Here is a 25,523-nt window from a genome sequence, read left to right as displayed (position 1 = left end):
CATCCGCTGGGCAAGACATGAGAGATTGTAAATAAAAATGACCTCCTGACAAAAGCTATATAGTGTGATATGCAAAATCAATAAAAAATAATCAAAATAATACTATGCAGGAAATGATCCGTTTGAAAAAATCTAACATGACATTCATAAAACACCATTTGTAATATTGATGTCAAAAGTTAGTGGCTGGCTGTGACTTTGTGAACGAAGGCTTATTGGCTTATCAACTTACAATACACGCCTCCAAATGCTGGAATAGCCAATGGCATCTTGCGAGGGGCAGTCCTCAACCTGTCACAGATACGTATACAGGGAAGTAGGAAGTAAATGCATTCGACTTGCGGGGCTAGAAGTGACAGTAAGTATTTTTTTTTACATGATTTAATGAATTAAAACCATAAAACAAGATGAGAATATAGTAATCTGTCCTCGGATAACGCATGTGTCTTGGTAATGCCGTAAAGCACGTGTTTCGTTGCAACACAACCAGCGCAGCGAACAAAAGCAAAGTTATCTGACAGTGTCGTCTGATACTGGTAGGCCAACTCTTTGGATGATACAAGCAACGCACATTGATTTCAGATAGAGAGCCAAAAGAGACAGCTATTTTGGACACAAATAAAGATGTAACAATGCAATGAAAGGCATTAGCAAATGTTTCTCTTCTTGCTTGCCAAGCAAGTTTATTTAGCTATGTAGACAGCTAAGCAGGACGCTTGTGGGGTTGGGCAGTAATTTGCAAACATGCCACCCTGTCACATTCCTGAACCAACAGGATTTAGCACACACGCCTTTGTTCTACAAAATTATCTGTTATTTGGTGCACTCATATTACAGGGATTTCCTGACGATGTACCTTACATTCGTCAAGTTAGCTAGCTTCTGTGACTGTGTCGTAAAAACAACTTGAAGTATCCTGTGCGGCTCCACTCCACTGTGTGCATCTCTCTGTCCCCAAGATTGGCACCATGCTTCCAGGCTACAGTCCTGTGACCCAGGCCCTGCTGGGAACTCTGTTCACCTGGGGCCTGACTGCTGCTGGGGCTGCCCTGGTCTTCATCTTCTCCAGCCGACAGGTACAACGTTTCTCTGTGTGTTGCCGCCGTATGATGTTTTACTGTATAGTGACACTGCTATATGCAGACAAATACAGTTCATGTCCCTGGTGTGAACTCCAATATGTCCCTTAGTTTCACTAAATCAATTGCAGTATATTTGAATGGCTTCAGAAGTTCAAGTTCCATAGAAATGGAAAGTTCTTTTTTTTGTCCTTGTGAAGGGCATTTCCATGGCATTGGAATTACACCGACTCTGATTTTTTTCTATTTAAATGTATGTTAAACAAAAAAACATTGATTTTAAAGTTTAACAAACCATACAGTAGTACAATGGCTACTTTGAACAATTTACACAGTCAAACAATTATAAAACATTTACTGGAAACACTGCAGATGCAAAGTTTGGTAAAATAATTACAGTAAAATATCCCTCAGTTTTATTCTGTTACCAAACTTTATATATGCACAGTTCTTCCTGGAAATGTGTATTAGTAACATTTTTAGTTAAAATTCTTAAAAGTAGTCATTGAGCATAGCGTCATATGGTTTCTTAAACTTTGAAATCACATGGTTTTTGTTTGGTTTACATTTTAAAGTGAAAAATCAGTGTCTCAGTGTAATTCCGTTACCATGGAATTGCTCTGAACTAAACATCACATTGGATTGTTGATGCCCTTGGTTTGACTTCACTCCTCCTTTCTCTCTGCCCTCCTCTTCAGAAGCGGATATTGGATGGAAGTCTGGGCTTTGCTGCTGGGGTAAGAAAATATGTTTTTGAACACACATACACACACCTGTCCTTTCTTTTTTTCCAAGCCCAGGGTTTCTCTGCTATCTGTCAACACGTTTGTATGAGCAGATGTCAGATGTGACAGCCTTTTGAGTTGTTTTGGTAGACTCCGTTCTTTGTTTTCCAAACATTTCTTGAAGATCCTCAAAGCTAAAGGAAGGGTGAGACTTTTCCAAAGGTATTGCCTACTGCCTTATAAGAAGAAGTCTTATCTTTCTGGGATAGTTTGGCAGACGCATCTCCTCCCTTACAGTTAGGTATCTGATTTGCAATTTTTTGTTTGTTGTATTTGTCTCATCGCTGCAACTCCCCAACGTGCTCGCGAGGTGATGGTTGAGTCCTGCGTCCTCCGAAACATGACCCGTCAAACCACGCTTCTTAATACCCGCCCGCTTAACACGGAAGCCAGCCGCACCAATGTGTTGGAGGAAACACTGTTCAATTGACGACTGAAGCCAGCCTGCAGGCGCCCGGCCCACCACAAGGAGTCGCTAGAGCGCGATGAGCAAAGTAAAGCCCCCCCTGCCAAATCCTACTCTAACCCGGACGATACTGGGACAATTGTGCGCCGCACTATGGGACTCCTGAGCTTGGCCGGTTGTTACAGTGGGGCAAAAAAGTATTTAGTCAGCCACCAATTGTGCAAGTTCTCCCACTTAAAAAGATGAGAGGCCTGTAATTTTCATCATAGGTACACTTCAACTATGACAGACAAAATGAGGAAAAAAAATGCAGAAAATCACATTGTAGGATTTTTAATTAATTTATTTGCAAATTCTGGTGGAAAATAAGTATTTGGTCACCTACAAACCAGCAAGATTTCTGGCTCTCACAGACCTGTAACTTCTTTAAGAGGCTGTCATAGTTGAAGTGTACCTATGATGAAAATTACAGGCCTCATCTTTTTAAGTGGGAGAACTTGCACAATTGGTGGGTGTCTAAATACTTTTTTGCCCCACTGTATATGCCTTAGACCACTGCGCCACTCGGGAGGCCCTCTCAGATTCGGGATCTTAATTATGCATCTGATTTATACTTGTAGAATGTAAGAAGAAGAATATGTATGTAAGGTATTGTTGCCACCACTACAAACACTGATTCAATTTAAATCAAATGTATTTATATAGCCCTTCTTACATCAGCTGATATCTCAAAGTGCTGTACAGAAACCCAGTCTAAAACCCCAAACAGCAAGCAATACAGGTGTAGAAGCACAGTGGCTAGGAGAAACTCCCTAGAAAGGCCAAAACCTAGGAAGAAACCTAGAGAGGAACCAGGCTATGAGGGGTGGCCAGTCCTCTTCTGGCTGTGCCGGGTGGAGATTATAACAGAACATGGCCAAAATGTTCAAATGTTCATAAATGACCAGCATGGTCAAATAATTATTATCACAGTAGTTGTCGAGGGTGCAACAGGTCAGCACCTCAGGAGTAAATGGCAGTTGGTTTTTCTTAGCTGATCATTGAGAGTATCTTTACTGCTCCTGCTGTTTCTAGAGAGTTGAAAACAGCAAGTCTGGGACAGGTAGCACGTCCGGTGAACAGGTCAGGGTTCCATAGCCGCAGGCAGAACAGTTGAAACTGGAGCAAAAGCACGGCCAGGTGGACTGGGGACAGCAAGGAGTCATCATGCCAGGTAGTCCTGAGGCATGGTCCTAGGGCTCCGGTCCCCTGAAAGAAGTCTACCTTTAGTAGGTGCCATGAGGAAACTGGAAATTATATGAACATTTCTAGTAAAAGTATCTCTCTCCCCAAATAATTTTATTTTCTAAGTAACATTAATATACTGATTTGATTAAAATGAAATCAAGAGAGCCATGTGGCCGCTATGGTTTCAGAGAGATTTAGTTATTTTTGAACTAGCCATAAGTTCACAGCAGCAATCCATTTTTCTTGGCCTAATCATAAAGTATGAGTTTATTAAATAATTAATAAACATTTTTTTTTTAATGTTCTGGATTTTCAAATTCTGAGAGAAATTAATTTTGCAGTTGATGCTTTTACATCATTCTGATGCCCGCATGAAATATTTTCACTGTGAGGAGTTCTGACAGAACACTACAGTTGAACCATTTTTTACATGACAATACATTAAGTCTTGATGTTAGGCTCTGCAGCTTCAGGGTAGCTCACTGCCATATCAAACCTAAATCATTACCACAAACTTCGGGGAGTGAGCACATCATAGCTACATATTTTTTTATTTAACCTTTATTTAACTAGTCAGTTAAGAACAAATTCTTATTTACAATGACGACCTAGGAACAGTGGGTTAACTGCATTGTTCGGGGGCAGAACGACAGATTTTTTTTTTTTTACCTTGTCAGCTTGGGGATTCGATCTAGCAACCTTTTGGGTAGTGGCCCGATGCTCTAACCGCTAGGCTACCTGCCGCCCCAATATCAGCTGATGATATCAAACACTCAGGTTTCCGGTCTGAACTGGCTTCGCTTTATTTCTGGGCCCAACTATGGTCTAGATCTGAGCTGTTTTTGAGGGAGGATGTAAGGAGCAGTTGATTGCTCACTATGAACATGAATTAAACTATTAGCCTACACGGAGTATAGAAAAATACCTGAAAATAAGCTGCAAACTTTGAGTGTTTGTGTACCAGCTACTTTTCCTTGTGCTGGTTAACTTTAGGACTTTTCTCTTTAGGAGTATTTTTGACTCGTCAGTACTATCACAGTAGAATGTAACAGTTGGCTTGTGGTGACTGAGGGGTGTCTGGTCTGGAAGGGAATTTAGTAATAACATTGCAAGGCAAAATGCAAATACAATCCTCCAGTCCTGCCCTATGCAGAGGCAAGGACGAGAGCTGCTTCTACCTGCCTCTCTCATTCGTCACTCCTCCTCATGGTGACCTTCTCACAGGCAGTGGGGGTCTGTTCATTAAAGTCTGTTGTAGACATCTGCTCCTCCACTGCCTCACTCACTTTGTATTCTGATGCTCACAGGTAGCTCACGCAGTCCCTGAAATGCGCTGGGAATAGTTTTTTTGCTGAGGGGTTCAGTACCATTCCTCTCTGCTTTCTCCATTTTTACTGCTGCTCTTCCCAGCTTTTACATTTGGCTGTAAAGTCTTGCATCTTGGACCGTGGCATAGACATTTAGCTAGTCTTGACAAACAAAGTCATATGCTGTGTTTTACTCTGGAGTGGGTCCCTATGGGAGGAGAGCAGGTTGAAGGAAGTGCGGTTCTGTTACTAGTCCCACTGGTCTCTTCAGTCATAACAAATAAACCGCAGACTAGACACAACCCAAAGGGCTGTATTCAGACAAGCATCTGTAGAAAGTTTACAGTAGAACACCACTGTGTTTATGTCGCCTTCTTTGAAGTGGTTTCATTTCCTCGTTATTTTAGAGGCTCAGGTAGCAAGCACGTGTGTGTGTGTGTGTGTGGAGGAGAGAGATTCTTATCCTACAGATGCTCATTTAAGAGATGCTGGTGTGTGCAGTCAGTCGGTGGTGAGTGTGGAGTCGTGACTGCCTAAGGGTGGAGAGGAATTTTAAAGAGACTATTGATCTGAGACAAAGATCTCCTGAGTACAATGGAGAGCTCTCCATTGATGATGAGGGAATCTAGATGGGGGAAAGGTGAGCTCTCCCTCAGGGAGATGAGGGAATCTGGATGGGGGAAAGGTGAGCTCTCCCTCAGGGAGATGAGGGGATCAGAATTCATGAAAGCAGCCCTCAAAGATAGTAGAAAAGATTGTCAGAAGTAAATGAGTCACAAATAGATACTAGGCTATACCAGAGAGGTGACCGCTACTGTAACAATGTCCCTAGTTATGAATAGAGAAAACGTACGAGGGAGACTGCAGATAAGAAATATGAGATTGAAGTTTAGGGGAGCTGAAATCACCTTTATTATTTTATTGATATTGTTCTCTTTTTGTCCAGCTCCTGTGCCAGCTATGTATGTTCATCAACATTCAATTTTCATCTTTCTGGCGTCCACCTAATTTGGCACGGAGTCAGTTAGCATATTCTAAATGTCATGTATGTGTCCACAAACACTACATATGGAGAGGGAGAGATTAGTTTCAGGTAAGGAGTTGGCCAAGTTCCTTATTTATTCAGGTGTCATGCATGACATTCCCTTTGCTTCGCTCAGGAGAAATGTGGCTTCTGAGGCATCTGCATTACACCCAGGAGGGAGCTTTCTATAGAAACACAAGTTCCTGTCTAGAAGAAACATCTAGAATAACAGAATGAGATGGGAAAGAGGAGATGTTTGCGTTCTCTTAATTTGATCACTCTTTTCTTGCGGAGAATTTTCCTGCGCTGCAGGAAATTAAAACATGTAGTGGCTCCGAGGTTTAAAAAGGCTTCTAAAGATTATAATTTCCACTCTAACATTTCAGACTGGATTTTCCCTAACGAAAATGGCATCAACCCATACAAAAATGTCCATTAATTGTAATCCACATAATAATTCACATGTCCTGTTGCTGCAGGATTATTTCCCTTCTGTGAGAAACTGGTCAAATTAAGAGAGGACATCTGTAGGAAAGAGTGAACGACACTAAAGAAAGAACTGAGGTTGAAATTGAATCATTGATGACCTGACGTGATACAGTAGGCAATATTGTAATGGTCCACTGGGTGCAAAATGGAATTTGAAATGAATGAATTTCGCACTGACTTCGCATGATTGGATTGTTGTTTGACGGACATTCTTACAATTAGTTTGCATTTTACTCCAGTGGATATGACTGGGTGCATGCAAAGCCTAGTGTGGGAGGAAGAATGCAGTCAAGGAACATGCATAGTATTGAGGAATGTGGTTATTCCAGCACATGAGAAGGAGAATTACATTCTGATAAGAGCAGGATATGTTAATCTTCTTCAACGCCTTGTAATTAATCAAAATATATAGATATAAATGAAATGGGGAATAAAACAGTAGTATATATTTTTTTGTGCTAAAGATGAATCATGTCTCGTTCCTTATCAGTTCCAACTTCCGTGAGTTCTAGGTCTCTGGGCTTAGTTTGCATAACCTGCCACACTTGTCAAACATCAGTTATGGAATGTTGTGCTGGAAGAGTTGGCTAAAGGCTAAAATAAACAGAACATAGAAAGCTAATTCATCTAGCTAGCCTCGCTTCATTGTGTCTTGTGTTTATTTCTACATTCCATAGTTCATAATAACAAGTCATTGGTGTTGCGTTGGTATTTATAAACTTAATTCTGAGAACGTGAGCCTAAACGGGCTTTCTGAAATTGGCTGCTTATTGTCCTTGAACCTTTTAGGCTCCGACAAAGGTCGCAAAACCCATTGTGTTTGAAACAGCGACGTTTTCAGAGTTGTGTTACTTGTACAGATAAACATGATGTTTTATAGGAAAGCAGGGATAAACTATTCAAAGCTCTACTTGTGGTGTCTATGGGAAGATCCTTCACTACAGTGACTGCACACGACCCTGGTTTGATTTATGTTGACTGTGAATAACCCTTTGCCATTATAGTGTATTAACTAGCCAACAAAGATAGAACATGGTCAATTAATTGCAGGGTTACACTAAGGTGACAATTTGGTAATTCCATCAGACATGGTAAAAACAAGTGTCAGGGTGACTAAAATGAGTTAATATGAATTGATACATACTGTGCTTACTGAACGCAAAACCAAATGAAACAAATATTTTCTAACATTGTTAGACATATAATAATAGATAGGATTATTAAACCTACATAACAAACATAAATTTTTAGCATGATCATCAAAATATAGTGTGCTGTAAGCGCAGCACTTACTCATTCAGATGGAATAAGAAGCTTATGGTTGTGTTGTGTAGGCTCAATCATTTACATGGCCTTAACATGTAACACGTAGCCTACTGATGCAGGTGCAGTCTGTGTACAAAACATTGGAGTCTGGCTAGTCGTTCAATGCGATGGCTTTTTCCACATTTCGCCGTTATCGTTATGCACACGTGCTGCTCCTCATTCAGGCCCCAGGGGGCTAAAGATTCTCTCAACCCCAGAGCGACGTTTTCTCCCGTGTGATCTCCGGGGAAGTAGCCTGTGATGTTTGCAAGCACCAACCTTTCAGTTGAAACTCCTCATCAATAAAGTGTATTGTCAAACTACTGTACTGTAGGGCTCGCCTGTTCTACCCAAGGTCTGTTGTCGTCGCGTAATAATCAACACGCTCTGTTAACTTTTCCCTTCATTTTGTTGTACAGTGTTGGGATGGTGACTTTGGAGAAATATGTGCGAGATGGAATCTTGTATATCCTGTTCCGTGTGTCTATCATCTTGCTGAAGCCGTCTTTGCTGACTGGTGTAAATAGGAATCATGTCTTTGGCTATGTGATATAAATCGCAGAGGCTATCACCTATGTGACTGCGAGATATTCTTTTGACGACGCAATGGCATGCCTGTTTAAGATGGGTGGCTGAGTGGCTTTGGTGCTGTCGCCCCCCCCCCTCCCTCCCCATGCAATCGTCATAAAGTGCGGAATGGTTCTTCTTCAAATTATTCAATATACTTGTCGCCACGAGGCACTTTTTGCACAACACTTGCATTTGGTTGACATACACTGCTCAAAAAAATTACGGAACACTAAAATAACTCATCCTAGATCTGAATGAATGAAATATTCTTATTAAATAATGTTTTCTTTACATAGTTGAATGTGCTGACAACAAAATCCCACAAATTATCAATGGAAATCAAATTTATCAACCCATGGAAGTCTGGATTTAAAGTCACACTGAAAATTAAAGTGGAAAACCACACTACAGGCTGATCCAACTTTGATGTAATGTCCTTAAGACAAGTCAAAATGAGGCTCAGTAGTGTGTGTGACCTCCACGTGCCTGTATGACCTCCCTACAACGCCTGGGCATGCTCCTGATGAGGTGGCGGATGGTCTCCTGAGGGATCTCCTCCCAGACCTGGACTAAAGCATCCGCCAACTCCTGGACAGTCTGTGGTGCAACGTGGCGTTGGTGGATAGAGTGAGACATGATGTCCCAGATGTGCTCATTTGGATTCAGGTCTGGGGAACGGGCGGGCCAGTCCATAGCATCAATGCCTTCCTCTTGCAGGAACTGCTGACACACTCCAGCCACATGAGGTCTAGCATTGTCTTGCATTAGGAGGAACCCAGGGCCAACCGCACCAGCATATGGTCTCACAAGGGTTCTGACGATCTCATCTCGGTACCTAATGGCAGTCAGGCTACCTCTGGCGAGCACATGGAGGGCTGTGCGGCCCCCCCAAAGAAATGCCACCCCACACCATGACTGACCCACCGCCAAACCGGTCATGCTGGAGGATGTTGCAGGCAGCAGGACGTTCTCCACGGCGTCTCCAGACTCTGTCACGTCTGTCACATGTGCTCTTCACCTGCTTTCATCTGTGAAGAGCACAGGGCGCCAGTGGCGAATTTGCCAATCTTGGTGTTCTCTGGCAAATGCCAAACGTCCTGCACGGTGTTGGGCTGTATAAGCACAACCCCCACCTGTGGACGTCGGGCCCTCATACCACCCTCATGGAGTCTGTTTCTGACCGTTTGAGCAGACACATGCACATTTGTGGCCTGCTGGAGGTCATTTTGCAGGGCTCTGGCAGTGCTCCTCCTTGCACAAAGGTGGAGGTAGCGGTCCTGCTGCTTGGTTGTTGCCCTCCTACGGCCTCCTCCACGTCTCCTGATGTACTGGCCTGTCTCCTGGTAGCGCCTCCATGCTCTGGACACTACGCTGACAGACACAGCAAACCTTCTTGCCACAGCTCGCATTGATGTGCCATCCTGGATGAGCTGCAATAGCTGAGCCACTTGTGTAGGTTGTAGACTCCGTCTCATGCTACCACTAGAGTGAAAGCACCGCCAGCATTCAAAAGTGACCAAAACATCAGCCAGGAAGCATAGGAACTGAGAAGTGGTCTGTGGTCACCACCTGCATAACCACTCCTTTATTGGGGGTGTCTTGCTAATTGCCTATAATTTCCACCTGTTGTCTATTCCATTTGCACAACAGCATGTGGAATTTATTGTCAATCAGTGTTGCTTCCTAAGTGGACAGTTTGATTTCACAGAAGTGTGATTGACTTGGAGTTACATTGTGTTGTTTAAGTGTTCCCTTTTTTTTTTGAGCAGTGTAGTTTTGCCTGTAGCTGAAACTGCCACACCATTGAAGATGCGCTCTACTTTGGCACCAAATCGATCTCGTTAGCACTCATGTTTCCCAGGTTTACTGAGGTAGAGCCCTTTCTCTCCTCACCAGCCTCTAACTGCACGCTCTGAACGGGGATGTTCGTGATTGGTTAGCGTCCTCTGTGCGTGTCGAGAGCAAATGAACGGAGCATATCTCATTGGAGGAGGTACTGTAGTCTCGTTTCTGTTGTATTAATGAAGTTTCAAAGAAAGGAGAAAATCGCAATATTGATATTGTAAATGTCAATATCACAATTTTGATCGGAATTAAATTAATCGTGTCATTGTGTAGACCTATCTCACACTCACATACATTATGGTCACGGATACTCCCAAGTTATGCCGGCAGACTCGAATTAGCATAGCTGTAGACTTGGACATGTGCAGACTACTGGACCAGATAGGCAGACATCTGTGACCATTCACAAAGTTATAACTTTTCCAGGAAGACTACTGTAACTTTTCTTAATTACCCATTGGCTTTGTTAGGTTCAACAAACAAAACAAAGTTCTCAACATTTTTGTTGAAGTTTGTTGACCAATGTCGATTGCTTCAAGAATGCTCATCGTCGGCGTATGTCGAAGAACGCATGGCATTTTCATGATCATTATCGTACACCAGGTCCTTGCGGCTTGAACAGTCCTTTCAGTTTTCTCCTACATAAAAAATGCATATAAATGGATTCTTTGACCTATTCGGAGACAATGTGATATAGGTCATTGGGTTCTTCTGCCTCACGCCTCAGTAAACAACAGTCCATAAACGCTATCAAGATTGAATAGCCTGTTTGAACTCTGGATTATGCACAGTTTGTTCCTTTTTTTTAGTTGATGTGGAACAGAGTGGAAAGCCTCAGGTATCCATAAAATAAGGGATGCTTTTGAAAAAAATGGATTTCTCCACATGCAGAAGCCAGATCAATCCTGACTGCTAGGCCTAATTGTGCAATATCCTGAGATGTGATGTGCACTGACATATCATACAGATTTTCAAATAACCCATGACTGAGACTGCTCAGCAGGCAAGCTTCTCTATTCTGAATGTCCTTTCTTCAATTGATGTTGAACGAGGTAGATGGTAAAGATGTATAGATAGGTGGACATTGGCTATAAGGAAGTGCACACCTGCAGGTGTGATCATCAAATGAAAAAAACGAATTTGGTTTGTTACGTGCACCGAATACAACAGGTGTAGAACTTACTGTGAAATGCTTACTTAACCAACAATGCAGAGTTATAAAAAAAGGAAAAGGAAAAATGGTAACGCAACAATGAGGATATCTCTCTTTCTCTCTCTATCACAGGAGATTGGTGGGACCTTAAATAGAAAAACACCTACCCATTCAAGGGTTTTTCTTTATTTTTCCTATTTCCTACATTGTAGAATAATAGTGAAGACATCAAAACTATGAAATGACACACATGGAATCATGTAGTAACCAAAAAAGTGTCAATCAAATCTAAAATATATTTTGATTTGTTTTTCTTCAAAGTAGACACCCTTTGCTTTGACAGCTTTGCACACTCTTGACATTCTCTCAACAAGCTTCATGAGGTAGTCACCTGGAATGCATTTCCAGATGACTGCGGCTGTTTTTCATGGTTCGGGGGCTGTGGGCTGTTTTTCATGGTTTGTGCTAGGCCCCTAAGTTCCTGTGAAGGGAAATCTTAAAGCTACAGCATACAATGACATTCTAGACGATTCTGTGCTTCCAACTTTGTGGCAACAGTTTGGGAAAGGCCCTTTCCTGTTTCACCCATGACAATGTCCCCATACACAAGCGAGTTCCATACAGACATTTTTTGCTGATCAGTGTGGAAGAATTTGACTGGCATGCTCAGAGCCCTGCCCTCAACCCCATCGAACACCTTTGGAATTAATTGAATTGAATTGAATTGGAACGCCGACTGCGAGCCAGGCTTAATCGCCCAACATCATTGCCCGACCTCACTAATGCTCTTGTGACTGAATTGAAGTCCCTGCAGCAACCATATGTATATAGGAACCATGAATTCTGCTCTGTGTCAGACAATTCTACAGGACAATGTCAGGCCATCTGTCTGAGCTGAAGCACAGATGCATCATGCAGCAAGACAACGATCCAAAACACACACTCAAGTCTACATGAAAATGGCTAAAAAAGTAACACCATTTGAAGTTTTGGAATGGTCTAGTCAGACCTAACCACAATGATGATGTGGCAGGACTTGAAACCATTAGTTCATGCTTGAAAACTCACAAATGCTGTGGAGTTACTGCAGTTTTGCATGGAAGAGTGGGCCAAAATTCCTCCACAGCGACATGAGAGACTAATCAACAACTACAGGAAGCGTTTGGTTGGAGTCATTGCAGCTAATGGTGGCACAACCAGTTATTGAGTGTAAGGGGGCAATTACTTTTTCACACAGGGGCATTGGGTGTTGCATAACTTTGTTTCTGAAATAAATTTAAAAAGTTGTTGTGTTATTTGTTTACTCAGGCTCCCTTTGTCTAATATTAGGTTTGGTTGAAGATCTGATAACATTTAGTATCAAAATATGCAAAAGTAGAGATCTTTTTCACGGCACTGTATCATGTCCTCTGAAGTGCGATCAACGTGGCAACCAAGCTATGTGCAGCTCAGTCATACAACACAATAAGTGTTTGTTCAAAGAGAGTGATATCTTCGTGATATGTTTGATCATAGGCATTGTCACTGGCTATTTTCATAGCTACATCGCAACACTGTATCAGTGTATCAAACCTCTGAAACTAGAATCCATTATTCTCACCTTGATACCTGATGCTTGTTGAGACCTTAGGCTGAGAGAGAAATGACGCTAGGCTCCGGATCGTACAGGAAGGTCACCCATGCTTCAAAATCTCGAGGACTCCACTGTTGCAGCTCAATTTCTCAGATGGCTTTTTTTGTGTAAGCCATAAGGCCGCGAGATCTCTTGGGGGAAATTATTACAGCCTACGTCTCCCTAGTCTCCGGACCCCAGACCAAGTCTAAGACACTGTAATTAGCAGCTAAACGCTCAGGTGGAATTGCCAATTTTCCTCCGAGATGACCGACCCAGGAAGACCAGAGCCATATTACCAATAGGGGACTGATTTATGCCGCTACACACTTCAGACTACTTTCTGTCCTTGAGCAACAGGTGACTCCAACCCAATCATCTATTTCTTGCCAAGACCTCCATGACCTCTTTGCTGTGTGGTGTAACTGACTGAGCAATTTACCCCAGATTTATACATATAATTGACCCCATTTATCCTCCACCCAGGGTGAGGAAGAATATCACATTGAAATAATAATTGCGAAAATATCTATTTGTTCAACCAGGTGACTTTGTCATCATCGTTAGTGGAGCCCCTTTGATGAAAGGCAATGAGGAAGAGCGCGTTCATTGTTCAGTCCCTAAAACCTTATCTGAGTTATATAATTGACCCCAGATATACTGTGTAGATGTGCACTCTTTCCTCCACCCAGGGTGAGGAAAAATGCCTGGGCAAGTCATAATTACAGGTTACTCTGCCATTGCCAGTGGAGCCTCTGTTGCTGATAATGGTAGTTGTCAACGAAAAGCCGCAGTGTTCACTTTTTCAGTCCCCAAAACCTGAGAGCGAGACTAGATATCTAAATAATTGATGCAGCAGGAAGGAAGTCAGGGTAACACAAAAAAACAACTCCATATTGTGAAGAACTAATCACTCCCCCGGACAGACTGACTGACGGAGCTGCCTGTTGAAGCTTGCCTCTCGCATCCAGCCGTTGATGGAATAATGGCTGTCATCAATAACAAATCAAGGCTTTTTGTCTCCCAGAAGTTAACTTTAAACCTTGTGGCTCCATTTTGGAGAAAAAAACCCGAGCGTAATAATTGGATAAATATGCAGATGTCAGACAAACCCAGCCAATAGCTCAGAGCCCTAGCCTGTTCAAGTTTTAACACATTGCACACCCGTTAATAAGATTAATTAAGAGTTTGGGCTGTAGGTCATAACCTAATTTATTAGACTACCTCTATATGAGAGCGAGGGAGAGGTCTGATTACAGTAAGTCTTTAGGGTAGTTAAAGAGCGTTGGCGTTGAGTGTGACAGTCCACAAGTGTTCATCTAGTTGAGTTCACTCAAGATCATGTGGTTTAGATACAACAATGAAGACTGTAAGACTGTCATTCAAATAAGGTGTGACCAACCAATCTCACACCTTTTTAGCTGGGGTTCAGGTTGGGGTTGGTGCTCTCTGGATGGAGCACAGAGGTAGTTCATTGGCAGCTGAGTTCAGGGGAGGCCGAAGTAATGTTGTTAATCGATACCACAGTGGGTTAATTGAAACGACAGAAATTAGTCTCTTTGTGCAGACACTATTGTCATCTCTGTGGCCATGTAACCAAGGCCATCTTATTTATTTGATACTCATTGGGTTATTTTCAGCCCATTATTGGAAGTATGAGTCAGTAGATAGTGAATATTTTCTTCCTGTTATGACCAGATACTATCGCTGGCTATGTTTGAGATTCTTTCCCCTTTGTAATGAACTGTGTTGTTTGGCCCTCCTAATCCAATCCAATAATTGTTATATATGTATGTTTTACTCGATCTGCAATTTTTAAACCATGATCGCTTTTGATTTTTTGGGGGGCGGTGTCCACAAACACTTAACTATGGTTTCAGTTAGGTTACACTAGAAGTGCATTTTTTTTGTGGCTTTTTACAGCTTACAGTGTAGTAATCTACACTGTTATGGGTCTTTCTATAAACTAGTGTACCAGTGAGTATTTCCTATACTGGACAACTTGTTACATCTGTTGATAAGTCATTGATAATAATATGCACATTTTTAAAATATCATTGCATTAAGATATAAGTGGGGAACACAAACTCAGCAAAAGAAGAAACGTCCTCTCACTGTCAACTGGGTTTTATTTTCAGCAAACTTAACATGTGTAATTTGTATGAACAAAACAAAATTCAACAACTGAGACATAACCTGAACAAGTTCCACAGACATGTCACTAACAGAAATATAATAATGTGTCCCTGAACAAAGGGGGGGATCAAAATCAAAAGTAACAGTCAGTATCTGGTGTTGCCACCAGCTGCATTAAGCACTGCATGCATCTTCTCATCTACTGTACCAGATTTGCCAGTTCTTGCTGTGAGATGTTACCCCACTCTTCCACCAAGGCACCTGCCAGTTCCCAGACATTTCTGGGGGGAATGGCCCTAGCCCTCACCCTCCGATCCAACAGGTCCCAGACGTGCTCAATGGGATTGAGATCCGGGCTCTTCGCTGGCCATGGCAGAACACTGACATTCCTGTCTTGCAGGAAATAGCGCACAGAACGAGCAGTATGGCTGGTGGCATTGTCATGCTGGAGGGTCATGTCAGGATGAGCCTGCAGGAAGGGTACCACATGAGGGAGGAGAATGTCTTCCCTGTAACGCACAGCGTTGTGATTGCCTGCAATGACAACAAACTCAGTCCGATGATGCTGTGACAGACCGCGACGGACACTCCACTTTCAAATCAATCCCGCTCCAGAGTACAGGCCTTGGTGTAATGCTCTTTCCTTTGACGATAAACGCAAATTCGACCATCACCCCATGTGAGACAAAACCACGATTCATCAGTGAAGGGCACTTTTTGCTAGTCCGGTCTTGTCCAGAGACGGTGGGTTTGTGCCCATAGGCGACGTTGTTGCCGGTGATGTCTGGCGAGGACCTGCCTTACAACAGGCTTACAAGCCCTCAATCCAGTCTCTCTCAGCTTATTGCGGACAGTCTGAGCACTGATGGAGGGATTGTGCGTTCCTGGTGTAACTCGGGCAGTTGTTGCCATCCTGTACATGTCCCGCAGGTTTGATGTTTGGATGTACCGTTCCTGTGCAGGTGTTGTTAAACGTGGTTTGCTATTGCGAGGACCATCAGCTGTCCGTCCTGTCTCCCTGTAGCGCTGTCTTAGGCATCTCACAGTACGGACATTGCAATTTATTGCCCTGGCCATATCTGCAGTCCTCATGCCTGCTTGCAGCATGCCTAAGGCACATTCACGCAGATGAGCAGGGAGCCTGGGTATCTTTCTTTTGGTGTTTTCCAGAGTCAATAGAAAGGCCTCTTTAGTGTCCTAATTTTTCATAACTGTGACCTTAATTGCCTACCGTCTGTAAGCTGTTAGTGTCTTAACGACCGTTCCACAGGTGCATGTTCATTAATTGTTTATGGTTCATTGTACAAGCATGGGAAACAGTGTTTAAATCCTTTACAATGAAGATCTGAAGTTATTTGGATTTTTACAAATTCTCTTTGAAAGACAGGGTCCTAAAAAAGGGACGTTTCCTTTTTTGCCGAGTCTAGATATATTCAAGAAAATTCCCTATTTTATTGAAAACATATGTTTAACCCTTTCTTATGGTTGGTGTCTTAACGGATTTGTCAAAAATCGTGTGACATAAAACATTACTTTTGTTGTTGCATTTATGCCTGTGTTAGTTGCCTTTTTACCACATATTATGCATTAATTAGTTCAATTAGACATTGAACCTTGTAAGAATCCTGGATTTATCTCTCGGACAGTTTTTTTGTATAGAGATCTCAGAAATGCAGTGTAACTATGTAACATTTTGTCTCCTTATGTTACGGGGTGAAAACAGTTTTCATAGGCACACAAATCCCCCAAAATGTATGTGATTGCAGAAATCTAATGGTTTTAACCAAAAGAGTCACCTTACCTTGATACTTGTTGAATGTGCATTTGGTGATATTTTCACACATCGTCTGAATTTTCTGAATAACAGTCAAGTGACGAACAGCTGTGGTGATAGTGCATGCGATGCAACAACAACAGCCCAAGTGCTGGGAAAAAGGTGTTTGTGAGTAATATCGAGAATAGTTTGGTGTCTCATTCGTTACGCTGGTGAAGACTGTGGTTGGATCTAATATCCCTTGCGAATTGATGTTGATCATCTTATCTGCTTGATTTACAGCAGGGTCTCGTTAGATTTACCAGACCATGCATCAAGGTAATGAGCTTGTTTTCCATATGTTTTTGTGCCTCGGGTTGAACACAGACTCTACTGTTCGCAATTGTGTAGGATAGACTATTGCACAACACCCAACGCTATTCCTATGAATTTATGGATATAATAATAACAAATTATACTGAACAAAAATATAAACTCAACATGTAGTGTTGGTCCCATGTTTTATGAGCTGAAATAAAAGATCCCAGAAATTTCCAAATGCACAAAAAGCTTCTTTCTCAGATTTTGTGTGCAAATCTGTTTACATCCCTGTTCGTGAGCATTTCTCCTTTGTCAATATAATCCATCCACCTGACAGATGTGGCATATCAAGTAGCTGATTAAACAGCATGATCATTACAGAAGTGTACCTTGTGCTGGGGACAATAAAATGCCTCTCTAAAATGTGCAGTTTTGTCTCAACCCAATGCCACAGATGTCTCATGTGTTGAGGGAGCGTGAAATTGGCATGCTGACTGCAGGAATGTCCACCAGAGCTGTTGCCAGGAAATGGAATGTTAATTTCTCTACCATAAGTCACCTCCAACGTTGTTTTAGAGAATTTAACAGTATGTCCAACCGGCCTCAACCACAGACCAGGTGTATGGCGTCATGTGCACATCAACAAGCCGCTCGCCCACAAGGTACACTTTGCGTTGTTTGAAACTTATTTTGTACACAATGTTGCTGCTACCGTCTCTTATGAACGAAAATAACTTCTGGACATCAGAACAGCGATTACTCACCACGAATTGGAAGAAGCTTTTTTTTTTTAACGAGTCCGACAAGTCCAACATGAACGACATACTGCTTTCCTGGGAACAGGCCCAAATCCCTGTCATTTGCATTAAGAGACTACGGAGAAAAAAGGGACGAAGGTCAGGCGGCCTTCTGAGAATTCGTAGCCGATCCTTCTGTTCTTCTAGCTAACGTGCAAACATTGGCAAATAAAATTTGACGACATACGAGGTAGATTAAACTACCAACGGGACATCAAACTGTAATATCTTATGCTTCATGGAGTCGTTGGCTGAACGATGACATTATCAACATACAGCTGGCTGGTTATACACTGTATCGGCAGGATAGACAAGTGGCGTCTGGTAAGACGAGGGGGCGGACTTTGCAATAACGACAGCTGGTGCACGATATCTAAGGAAGTCTCAAGGTTTTGCTCGTCTGATGTAGAGTATCTCATGATAAGCTTTAGACCACACTCTGCCTAGAGAGTTTTCATCTGTATTTTTCAAAGCTGTCTACATACCACCACAGACCGATGCTGACACTAAGACTGCACTCAATGAGCTGTATTCTGCCATAAGCAAACAGGAAAACGCTCACCCAGAGGCGGCACTCTGAGTGACCGGGGATTTTAATGCAGGGAAACTTAAATCAGTTCTACCAAATTTCTACCAGCATGTTAAATGTGCAACCAGAGGGGAACAAACTCTAGACCAACTTTACTCCACACACAGAGACATGTACAAAGCTCTCCCTCGTCCTCCATTTGGCAATTCTGACCGTAATTCTATCCTCCTGATTCCTGCTTACATGTAAAAATTAAAGCAGGAAGCACCAGTGACTCGGTCAATAAAAAAGTGGTCAGATGAAGCAGTTGCTAAGCTACAGGACTGTTTTGCTATCACAGACTGGAATATGTTCTGGGATTCTTCCTTTGGCATTGAGGAGTACACCACGTCAGTAATTGGCTTCATCAATAAGTGCATCGATGACGTCTCCACAGTGACTGTACGTACAGTGCCTTGCGAAAGTATTCGGCCCCCTTGAACTTTGCGACCTTTTGACACATTTCAGGCTTCAAACATAAAGATATAAAACTGTATTTTTTTGTGAAGAATCAACAACAAGTGGGACACAATCATGAAGTGGAACGACATTTATTGGATATTTCAAACTTTTTTAACAAATCAAAAACTGAAAAATTGGGCGTGCAAAATTATTCAGCCCCCTTAAGTTAATACTTTGTAGCGCCACCTTTTGCTGCGTTTACAGCTGTAAGTCACTTGGGGTATGTCTCTATCAGTTTTGCACATCGAGAGACTGACATTTTTTCCCTTTCCTCCTTGCAAAACAGCTCGAGCTCAGTGAGGTTGGATGGAGAGCATTTGTGAACAGCAGTTTTCAGTTCTTTCCACAGATTCTCGATTGGATTCAGGTCTGGACTTTGACTTGGCCATTCTAACACCTGGATATGTTTATTTTTGAACCACTTCCATTGTATATTTTGCTTTATGTTTTGGATCATTGTCTTGTTGGAAGACACATCTCCGTCCCAGTCTCAGGTCTTTTGCAGACTCCATCAGGTTTTCTTCCAGAATGGTCCTGTATTTGGCTCCATCCTTCTTCCCATCAATTTTAACCATCTTCCCTGTCCCTGCTGAAGAAAAGCAGGCCCAAACCATGATGCTGCCACCACCATGTTTGACAGTGGGGATGGTGTGTTCATGGTGATGAGCTGTGTTGCTTTTACGCCAAACATAACGTTTTGCATTGTTGCCAAAAAGTTCAATTTTGGTTTCATCTGACCAGAGCACCTTCTTCCACATGTTTGGTGTGTCTCCCAGGTGGCTTGTGGCAAACTTTAAACGACACTTTTTATGGATATCTTTAAGAAATGGTTTTCTTCTTGCCACTCTTCCATAAAGGCCAGATTTGTGCAATATATGACGGATTGTTGTCCTATGGACAGAGTCTCCCACCTCAGCTGTAGATCTCTGCAGTTCATCCATAGTGATCATGGGCCTCTTGGCTGCATCTCTGATCAGTCTTCTCCTTGTATGAGCTGAACGTTTAGAGGGACGGCCAGGTCTTGGTAGATTTGCAGTGGTCTGATACTCCTTCCATTTCAATATTATCGCTTGAACAGAGCTCCCTGGGAATCTTTAAAGCTTGGGAAATCTTTTTGTATCCAAATCCGGCTTTAAACTTCTTCACAACAGTATCGCAGACCTCCCTGGTGTGTTCCTTGTTCTTCATGATGCTCTCTGCGCTTTTAACGGACCTCTGAGACTATCACAGTGCAGGTGCATTTATACGGAGACTTGATTACACACAGGTGGATTGTATTTATCGTCATTAGTCATTTAGGTCAACATTGGATCATTCAGAGATCCTCACTGAACTTCTGGAGAGAGTTTGCTGCACTGAAAGTAAAGGGGCTGAATAATTTTGCATGCCCAATTTTTCAGTTTTTGAATTGTTAAAGTTTGAAATATCCAATAAATGTCGTTCCACTTCATGATTGTGTCCCACTTGTTGTTGATTCTTCACAAAAAAATACAGTTTTATATCTTTATGTTTGAAGCCTGAAATGTGGCAAAAGGTCACAAAGTTCAAGGGGGCCGAATACTTTCGCAAGGCACTGTACATACCATAACCAGAAGCCATGGATTACAGGCAACGTCCGCACTGAGCTAAAGGCTAGAGCTGCCACTTTCAAGGAGCAGGACTCTAACCCAGAAGCTTTTAAGAAATCCCACTATTCCCTCCGACGAACCATCAAACAAGCAAAGTGTCAATACAGGACTAAGATTGAGTCATACTGCACCGGCTCTGACGCTTGTCAGATGAGGCAGAGCTTGCAAACCATTAGACTACAAAGGGAATCACAGCCAAGAGCTGCCCAGTGATACGAGCCTACCAGATGAGTTTAACTACTTCTATGCTCACTTTGGGGCAAATAACACTGGAACATGCATGAGAGCACCAGCTGTTCTGGCGGCTATGTAATCACGCTCTCCACAGCTGATGTGAGTAAGACCTTTTAAACAGGTCAACATTCACAAGGCCGCAGGGCCAGACGGATTATGAGGACGTGTACTGCGAGCATGCGCTGACCAACTAGCAAGTGTCTGCACTGACATTTTCAACCTCTCTCCTTGTCCGAGTCTGTAATACCAACATGTTTTAAGCAGACCACCATAGTGCCTGTGCCCAAGAACACTAAGGTAACCTGCCTAAATGACTACTAACCTGTAGCACTCACGACTGTACCCATGAAATGCTTTAAAAGGTTGGTCATGGTTCACATCAACACTATTATCCCAGAAACCATAGACCCACTCCAATTTGCCTACCGCCCTTACAGATCTACAGATAATGCAATCTTCATTGCACTCCACACTGCCCTTTCCTACCTGGACAAAAGGAACCCCTATGTGAGAATGCTATTCATTAACTACAGCTCAGCGTTCAACACCATAGTGTCCTCAAAGCTCATCAATAAGCTAAGGACCCTGGGAGGAAACACCTCCCTCTGCAACTGAATCATGGACTTCCTGATGGGCTGCCCCCAGGCATTAAGGGTAGGTAACAACACTTCCACCACGCTGATCCTCAACACAGGGACCCTTCAGGGGTGCGTGCTCAGTCCCTTCCTGTACTCCCTGTTCACTCATGACTGCACGGCCTGGCTCGACTCCAACACCATCATCAAGTTTGCTGATGACACAACAGTTGTAGGCCTGATCACCAACAGCCTATAGAGAGGAGGTCAGAGACCTGGCCGTGTGGTGCCAGGACAACAACCTCTCCCTCAATGTGATCAAGACAAAGGAGATGATTGTGGAAAAGGAGGACCGAACACGCCCCCATTCTCATCGACGGGGCTGTAGTGGAGCTGGTGGAGAGCTTCAAGTTCCTTGGTGTCCACATCACCAGCAAACTAACATGGTCCAAGCACACCAAGAAGGTTGTGAAGAGGACACTACAAAACCTATTCCCCCTCAGGAGACTGAAATTATTTGGCATGGGTCCTCAGATCCTCAAAAGGTTCGACAGCTGCAGCATTGAGAGCATCCTGACTGATTGCATCACTGCCTGGTATGGCAACTGCTCGGCCTCCAACCGCAAGGCATTACAGAGGGTAGTGCGTCCTGCCCAGTACATCACCGGACCAAGCTTCCTGCCATATAGGACCTCTATACCAGGCGGTGTCAGAGGAAGGCCCTAAAAATTGTCAATTGACTGTTCTCTCTGCTACCACACGGCAAGTGGTACTGGCGTGCCAAGTCTAGGTCCAAGAGACTTCTGAACAGCCTCTACCCCAAGCCATAAAACTCCTGAACATCTAATTAAATGGCTACCCAGACTAAATGGCATGGCCCCCCACCCCTTTTACGCTGCTGATACGGTTACTGTAATTTAATTATGCCAATGTGTTTTAATTAATTGAAAACCCTTAATCTATTTAATGAGAATTTGTAAGATTCTTGTTTGCACAAAATAGACGGAGACCAGCCATTTCAATAATAGGTAACAGATTTTGTTCCCGCAGCGCGCTGCCACTTTACCACGAGCAACAGTTTATATACAATAACATGACGTCATTTCATTGCTTAACAGAATCCCCTCCTCTCGACCGGGACAAAGTGAGGTTAATTGTTCATTCTTACTTACTAACACACACACAGGTCACACAACATAACTGAATTAACTTTTGACCCCCCAACATTATCGATCACCACTTAGCTGACAGTTCTAATTAACAGAGAACCTAGGAATGCACTCACTTCCTTATCTAAAAACCCCAGAGTTCAGTTTCGTCGGTTCAACCATAGGTTAACTACCTTATCTGCTTACTTAATCCACAACCCATTAGTTTCTGCCTGGTTGGAATGGTGTTCATTAACTTTAATTACTCCTTGTCCGTGTCACACAATCCCTTCTTATGAACTCATATTGTTAATCAGATATAATAAAACAGAGTATAAGTTTACTTCGTTACAGTTCTATTTAAAATGATTTGTCCAGTCATTTAATCATAATTTTCCCAACAGATACTCTGTCTTTATCTATGCATAGTCACTTTAATAACTCTACCTCGACTAACTGCACATTGACTCTGGACCGTCACCCCCTGTATATAGTCTCGCTATTGTTATTTTACTGCTGCTCTTTAACTACTTGTTACTTTTATTTCTTATTCATATTTTTTAAAACTCATTGTTGGTTAGGGGCTTGTAAATATACACTTAAATGTTAGGTTGTATTCGGCGCATGGGGCTAATACAACTTGATTTGATGTCAACGTTGTGAACAGAGTACCCCGTGGTGGTGGGGTTATGGTATGGGCTGGCATAAGCTACGGACGCAATTGCATTTTATCGATGGCAATTTGTATGCACAGAGATACCGGGACGAGATCCTGAGGCCCATTGTCGTGCCATTTATCAGCCGCCGTTTCGTTTCAGCATGATATTGCGGCCGCATGTTGTACGGATCTGTACAGAATTCCTAGAAGCTGAAACTGTCCCAGTTCTTCCATGGCCTGCATACTCGCCACACATCACCCATTAAGCATGTTTGAGATGCTCTGGATCTACGTGTACGACAGTGTTTCAGTTCCCGCCAATATCCAGCAACTTCGCACAGCCATTGAAGAGGAGTGGGACAACATTCCAGAGGCCACAATCAGCAGCCTGATCAACTCTATGCGAAATCCATATATTAGGGCCTAATTAATGTATTTAACTTGACTGATTTCCTTATATGAACTGTAACTAAATCTTTGTATGTTGTGTTTATATTTTTTTTCAGCATACATAGCCTAGTGGGCATAATCACAACATGATCTGGTAATGAAATAACATACATTTTGTTTTCCATGTTAGTCCTGCAGTTTTAAACAATACAAGGGGCTTGAAGTAGCCTACTTCAACTTGAATTTCGAGTACTGGAATAGCCTAGCTTGAAAATCCTCAATTTGGTGCTTGAAAAGTCCCTGTAATTATTGTAGCCAATTTTTTTAATTCTCCTGCTCCCTTATAATTATCCGTAATTGAATTTTTGATCAGATTTTGTGAGAGATGTGGTCACTTTTGTTAGTTGAGATATCTGTTTGGATGTCGACCCACCACCTCAAGCTCAACATCGACAAGACAGAGATGCTCTTCATCCCGGGGATGGCCTGCCCGCTCTAAAACCTCTTCATCAAGTTTGACAACTCAACAGTGTCGCCCTCCCAGAGTGCAAAGTATCTTGGCGTGACCCTGGACAACACACTCGTTCTCTGCAACATCAAAGTAGTGAGGTTCATGCTCTATAACATCCATAGAGTACGACTCTACCTCACACAGGAAGTGGCGCACGTCCTCATCTCCTGTCTAGACTACTGCAACTCCCTTTTGGCTGGGCTCCCTGCTTGTGCCATCAAACCACTGCAACTTATCCAGAACTTTGCAGCCCGCCTGGTGTCCAACCTTCCCAAGTTCTCGCATGTCACCACGTTCCTCCGCACACTGACTTCCAGTCGAAGCTCACATCCACTACAAGACCATGGTGATTAACTACGGAACAGCAAGAGGAACTGCCCCTCCCTACCTTCAGGCTTTGCTCAATCCCTACACCCCAACCCGAGCACTCCGTTCTGCCACCTTCTGGTCTCTTGAACCTCCCACTCAGTCCAGTTCAAGCTCTTCTCAGTCCTGCCACCCAAATGGTGGAACCAGCTTCCCCCTGAAGCTAGAATAGCAGAGTCCCTGCCCATCTTCCGAATGCATCTGAAACACTACCTCTTCAAAGACTATCTTAAAGTATCCCCCTCCGCAAATGCATCCAGCTAGTGTGTAGAGTCACTAGCTAGTCATTGGGTGTTAGGAATATGGGATCAAATACTAAACTTTTGACAACATGAATTTTGTCCAAATACTTGTGACATGATCAAATGTTTTTAATACTTTTTAATACTTTTTATGTAACTAGGCAAGTCAGTTAAGAACAAATTCTTATTTACAATGACTGCCTACTGGGGAACAATGGAGCAGAACGACAGATTTTTACCTTGTCACCTCTGGGATTCGATCCAGCAACCTTTCGATTACTGGCCCAACGCTCTAACCACTAGGCTACCTGCCGCCCCAAAATGAGGGGGACTAGATATTTAAAGTACATTTCTAAACGGTTAAAAATAAGTGTATGAAATACCCTAAAATAAAAAGTGACATTCTAAACTGTTGCTTCATATGAAACATTTGATCTCAAATTCAAAAATGCTGGAGTACCCATGTAAAATGGTAGCTTCACTGTCTAAATGCGTACGAAGGGCAATGCGCATGGAATGACAATACTAAGTGTTAAGAGTTATTTTGGTAGCAGCTAGTGGGGTGCATGAAGTCAGATGATATGAATCATACCATGGTTGTTTGTCAGCCTTCACCATATTGTACATGTGCAGTCAGTACATTAGTGAGCTCCACACAAGGGATTGCTTTGCCTTTTCTCACTAGTGCAGTTGTGTCGTGTGTTTTAGTATATAAATCATCATTGTTCCAGTTTGAGGGTAATTAACATGATCACAAACCTCTAATCAACCTATAAGCCTCACCTCATTAGGCAGATAAGTGCATGATGGGATGTGTGTTTTTATAGGACCACTGCAATGTCCTTGCCTGCGAACAGTCTTTAAATAGGGACATTATTTGAGCCCACTGCCGGTACCGGTGGCACTATGAACAAACAAGTTGTATCGATGAC

General features: G+C 42.7%; 1 protein-coding gene across 3 annotated transcripts in view; it reads left to right on the top strand.

The window, feature by feature from the left end:
* The first annotated feature begins 278 nt into the window (after positions 1 to 278).
* The window catches only part of slc39a11 (solute carrier family 39, member 11), a 144,030-nt gene continuing 118,785 nt past the window's right edge, over positions 279 to 25,523 (top strand). The window contains exons 1-3 of one of the 3 annotated variants that reach the window (XM_021564907.3): positions 279 to 358; positions 960 to 1,076; positions 1,778 to 1,816. In XM_021564907.3, the coding sequence (XP_021420582.3) occupies positions 969 to 1,076; positions 1,778 to 1,816 (147 nt within the window). In that variant the 5' untranslated portion in view covers positions 279 to 358; positions 960 to 968. Of the gene's footprint in view, positions 359 to 469; positions 537 to 959; positions 1,077 to 1,777; positions 1,817 to 25,523 lie in introns of those variants that run through there. The other 2 variants (XM_021564906.3, XM_036946293.2) reach the window with 2 other exon arrangements.

Source organism: Oncorhynchus mykiss, chromosome 16 (genome assembly GCF_057628025.1).
Source record: "Oncorhynchus mykiss isolate SJ-2025 chromosome 16, ASM5762802v1, whole genome shotgun sequence".
In the NCBI taxonomy this organism is placed as follows: domain Eukaryota; kingdom Metazoa; phylum Chordata; class Actinopteri; order Salmoniformes; family Salmonidae; genus Oncorhynchus; species Oncorhynchus mykiss.
The sequence above is the reverse complement of the archived record's forward strand: the minus strand, read 5'-3'. Positions and strand labels throughout refer to the sequence as shown.